The 4,548-nt window shown below is 34.1% G+C and overlaps 1 protein-coding gene across 1 annotated transcript; it reads right to left on the bottom strand.

The window, feature by feature from the left end:
• Nucleotides 470-3,677, bottom strand: LOC107606450 (receptor-like protein 12). The gene has a single exon (XM_016308513.2). The coding sequence runs from the start codon at nt 3,659-3,661 to the stop codon at nt 689-691; it is 2,973 nt and encodes a 990-aa protein (XP_016163999.2). The 5' UTR covers nt 3,662-3,677; the 3' UTR covers nt 470-688.

Raw genomic sequence — 4,548 nt, 5'->3', positions numbered from 1 at the left:
ATTATCCACTACTATATTTAATTATGTTAATAATAAAATTAAATTAAAAATATTTTTCAGATCAAACAAAATAAAATTGTGATTTGTTTATATTATTATTATTGTTATCTGTCAATATAGATTGATATTAAATAATACTTATATTATTTTATTTATTTACATTATCTCCCTAATCCTAATAGTCAAGCATGCATTGAAGAAAGGGTTGGAAAAAGTGTACATATGAAGACTTTGTAACAAGAACGTAATTGCGGGGATGAATTGATGGTATGATATTGTGCTACAACTCTTGCTTATTGTAATGTAGGGCCATAATCACTTTCAATGTAGTTGCAGTTGCAGCTACTCTGCACTTTCCAACATGTTCTTAGGTGGAAACTAACGTGTAGTGTTGTTGAACTTGCATGGAAACAGAAAAATATAATATATAGGGGACACAATTATATACTACTTTAAAAACATAATTTACTTGCAACATCATCATATATATGTAGCAACACTCTTACAAATTATAAAACAAGACTTGCAGACATTTAAAGAAAAAAAAAAGGAAAAGCGAAAAGAAAAATTACAACCTCAAAATAAATAAAAATATAAAAAGACACAACAACAATAACCAACATCTGAAACAAATTTCCCATGCAACAATGAACTTGAGAGTGGCCCCAAAAAGATGAAGTTGTGGCCATTAAGTTGTTCTTGCACGCCGATTTCCACGCCTCCTTCTTTTGATTCTTTTGCCTCCAAACATGATCACAAGCCATTGAGGCTTTCCAATTGAGAAAACACAAAATCCCAAGCCAATTCCAAGCACCATTCCACATGCATATCCTATTGCCACTGGTTTCCATCCAAACCCAAACTTGTCCTCAGCCTCAGAAGATGGATATTGTTGCAAAGGGACATTGTTGTTGCATTGAATTGACAATGGAAATCCACATAGCCCCATGTTTCCCTCATAGGAATTGTTTGAAAATGTATTAAACTGTTTTCCTTGAGGTATTGGTCCAACCAGTTGGTTTTGGGAGAAATTCAAGACTTCAAGAAAGTTGAGATTGGTCAATTCAGTGGGAATTCTCCCAGTAAGCATATTTGAGGAGAGGTCCAATGATTCAAGGTTTGTCAAATTTCCCAAAGAGCGGGGAATAGGACCAATGAGGCTGTTATGTGATAGGTTGAGGCTTATAAGTGCTTGAAGCTCTCCAAACACATCTGGAATCTCTCCTTCAAATTTGTTTTCTGACAAATCGATCATTGCAAAGACTCTTGGAATTTTTGCAAAAGGGGTATTGGTTCCTTTAATTGTTGCAGTTATAGAATCATGATATTCTGGTCGAATTCTGCCTTCTCCAGAAATACCAGCACCAGTTTGAATATAATAACTCCAACTATGCTCTTTATCACCAGGAATCTTCATGGCTTGAAATTTTTTTATGTATGATTTCGGTAATGAACCACTAAAGTTGTTGCTTGATATGTCAAAAATAATCAAACTTGAAAACATCTTTTCAGATTTCAACTTGGCAATGGGACCGTGCAACTTGTTGCCTCTTAAGACCAGTATTTTCAAATTTAATAGATTCTGAAGCCAATTGGGAAATGTATCCTCAAATTGATTGTTTCCAAGATTCAAATCCACAAGCTCTGTGCAATTGGACAAAGATTTCGGCAATAAACCTTCAAACTGGTTGCCATTGAGATTCAGTGTTACAAGAACAAGATGCTTAAAAGTATCTGGCAAAGTGCCATGAAGTTTGTTCATTTGTATATCCAAAGCCAAAGGCAATGAGATATTGAACAAACATTGTGGAAATGTTCCAGTGAAATTGTTGTGGGACAAGTTGATGTTACGCAAATTAATTTCATTGCAAAAGAAGGAAGAAATGTCATCAACCATTGAGTTGAAACTAAGATCAAGGAATTCAAGTCCATGCCATGGGAATTGACCTATTGATGTGAAGGAGTTGTGTGAGAGATTCAAATGAAGTAATGAATCCATATCATGTATCCATTTGGGCACTTTCCCATCAAGTTTATTATTGGATAATTCAAGATACTCAATTTTTGGAAAGACTCCATAGAATGTTGAATGACCAATAATATTGTTTGAAAGCAACTTTAGTGTCCGCAAATTGGAGAAAGTGTAATTAACACTTGGTTCAGAATTTAGCAACAATGAATTGCAACCTGAAAGGGAAAGATGCACCAAGTTCTGAAGCTTAGAAAATAGTGGGAAGTGAAGAGTACCGCTCCAACTACTGTGTGATAACAAGCACAAATCTGTAAGGTTTACAAGATCAAATATCGATTCTGGAATATTTCCATGGAGCTCATTGTTGCAAAGGTCAAGATACTCCAAAGAATAAGATGTAATTTCATTTATATGTCCTGTGAATCGATTATCTGATAGATCCAAATATCTCAAAGACTTGAAGGATAAAACCCACCAAGGAATTGTCCCATTTAAGAGGTTGTCATTTAGGATTAACTGGGTGAGATTTGAAAAGGCTGCTTTGTCGGGTAGTGGTCCCACAATTCTATTGTAAGAACAATCCAACACAGAGAGTTGAGTTAATGTAAACAATGAGGGTGGCAACTTCCTTCCAAAATAGTTACTTTGAAGAAACAAAGTCTGCAAGTTGGTTAGCCTATCAAACACATTTGGAATTTGTCCACCAAGCCTATTCGATGAAAGATCCAAGTAAGTAAGATGATGAAGGTTTGAAAATGATGACGGGATTGAACCTTTGAGTCTGTTCCCTGAAAGATCTAAATGAGTGAGATGCTGAAGGTTTGAAAGTGATGACGGGATTGAACCGTTTAAGTTACTTTCTACCAAATTCAAGGAAGTGAGGTATGTTAGATTTGAGAATGATGAAGGGATAGGCCCTTGGAAATAACATCTAGAAAGATCCAAAAATCTAAGAGAAGTGGTACAATTCAAGTTTAGAACATGGATTTGAATGCCTTCATTGCCACCCCCTCGAGTGCTACTTAGACTGAGGTATTGAAGATTGGGTAAACAGAGCATGTCACTAGTCACATACCCGTTTATCGAAGTATAATCAAGACTAAGAGTAACCAAAGTGGAAGACAAGTTGGTGATCAAAGAGAAAGGATTTGGTGTTGGACCAATTAAAGTCATATCAGTTTTATCCAATACAATCTCAGATAAAGCTGTTGCGTTTTGCAACATTCTCTTCCAAGTGGTTTCTTTCCACTTTAAACCAGAATTCCAAGAGATATCAAGTGATTGTAATTTGTAAAGGTGTGAGATTTGGAAAGGAACATCACCATAGATATAATTGTAAGCAAGGCTAAGTGTTTGGAGATGAGTAAGATGGAAAAGAGTGCTGTTAGGATGGATTTTACCTACAACTCCACTGCAACTGAGATCGAGTCCAATCACGTGACCAGACACAGAGTGGCACGTGACACCCATCCATGAGCAGCAATCTGTCCCATTCCCCCACGTACTCATCTTTGGATAAACATGGGGGCAGAGATCAGCATAATCATCATCATCCTCATAAAAGGCAGTGTCAGTAATGAGTTCTGTCTTGAAGTGAAGCAATGCAGAGCTCTCCACTGAATGGCATGAATGAGAAGACAAACATGTCAAAAAGTGGAATAACATAAACATATGCACACATATCACCATTCTAACAAAATACCCCATTGAGTATTGGTATTGGTATTGGTATGCCATTCATCAATCAAGACCCATCTATTTATAGCCATCTAATTATTTGGAATTAATCTTATGGGCTTTATTATTAGTCTCATATCATCATAATTCATAAGCTTTGCTCGTAACTCGTATCATTAATCTGTGTTTAACTTAAGTACTTAACCGTATACAGGATGGACGACTTAAATTTAGACTTCCAAATAAGGGTCATTTGTAAAGTATGTATGCGTGCCCTATAATTTGATTATTTCTTTCATTTTCGGTCATTATATTGACACAATATAATAGATATTATAATATATGTACTATAACATATGGATATCTATATACATTCAATACAATAAAATCAAATATGGATGGCTTGACTATTAGTATACCGTGTTTGAGTACATACTAATTACGTATTACTCATGTGCTATGCCTAATTTATTTTGTCAGATTTGGCAAATTTGTATAATAATTTTTATGTCATAAATTTGTCTATAAATAGGCTATGAAATACTTTATGATATACATCTAATACAAAGCAAACCAAAGTGCATTTTGTATTTGTAAAGAGTGATTATAATTGTAATATAATGACTATATTATTATAAAGAGTGTATGATATATAAATTCAAGTATATTTAGTGATACTATATTGATAATAAATTTCTTATTCTCTCTACATGATTTTGTATCTACTTCTCTTCTATCATCATCGTCATCATCATTATCATCATCGTCATCATCATACAACAATAGTAGACAAAACATTTCTTTATATATACACCATCGTTTCATCATTATCAATTTAAGTTATCAATAATATAATATGAGTTTATTTAGAGAGTTAATTTTTTCAGTTAATATTAACT

Source organism: Arachis ipaensis, chromosome B07, assembly GCF_000816755.2.
Source record: "Arachis ipaensis cultivar K30076 chromosome B07, Araip1.1, whole genome shotgun sequence".
NCBI lineage: Eukaryota > Viridiplantae > Streptophyta > Magnoliopsida > Fabales > Fabaceae > Arachis > Arachis ipaensis.
This window is presented reverse-complemented; position numbering and strand designations above follow the sequence as displayed.

Bases quoted from the DNA above. Each gene is read 5' to 3' on its own strand.
- LOC107606450 (XM_016308513.2), bottom strand. From the start codon at position 3,661: ATGGTGATATGTGTGCATATGTTTATGTTATTCCACTTTTTGACATGT.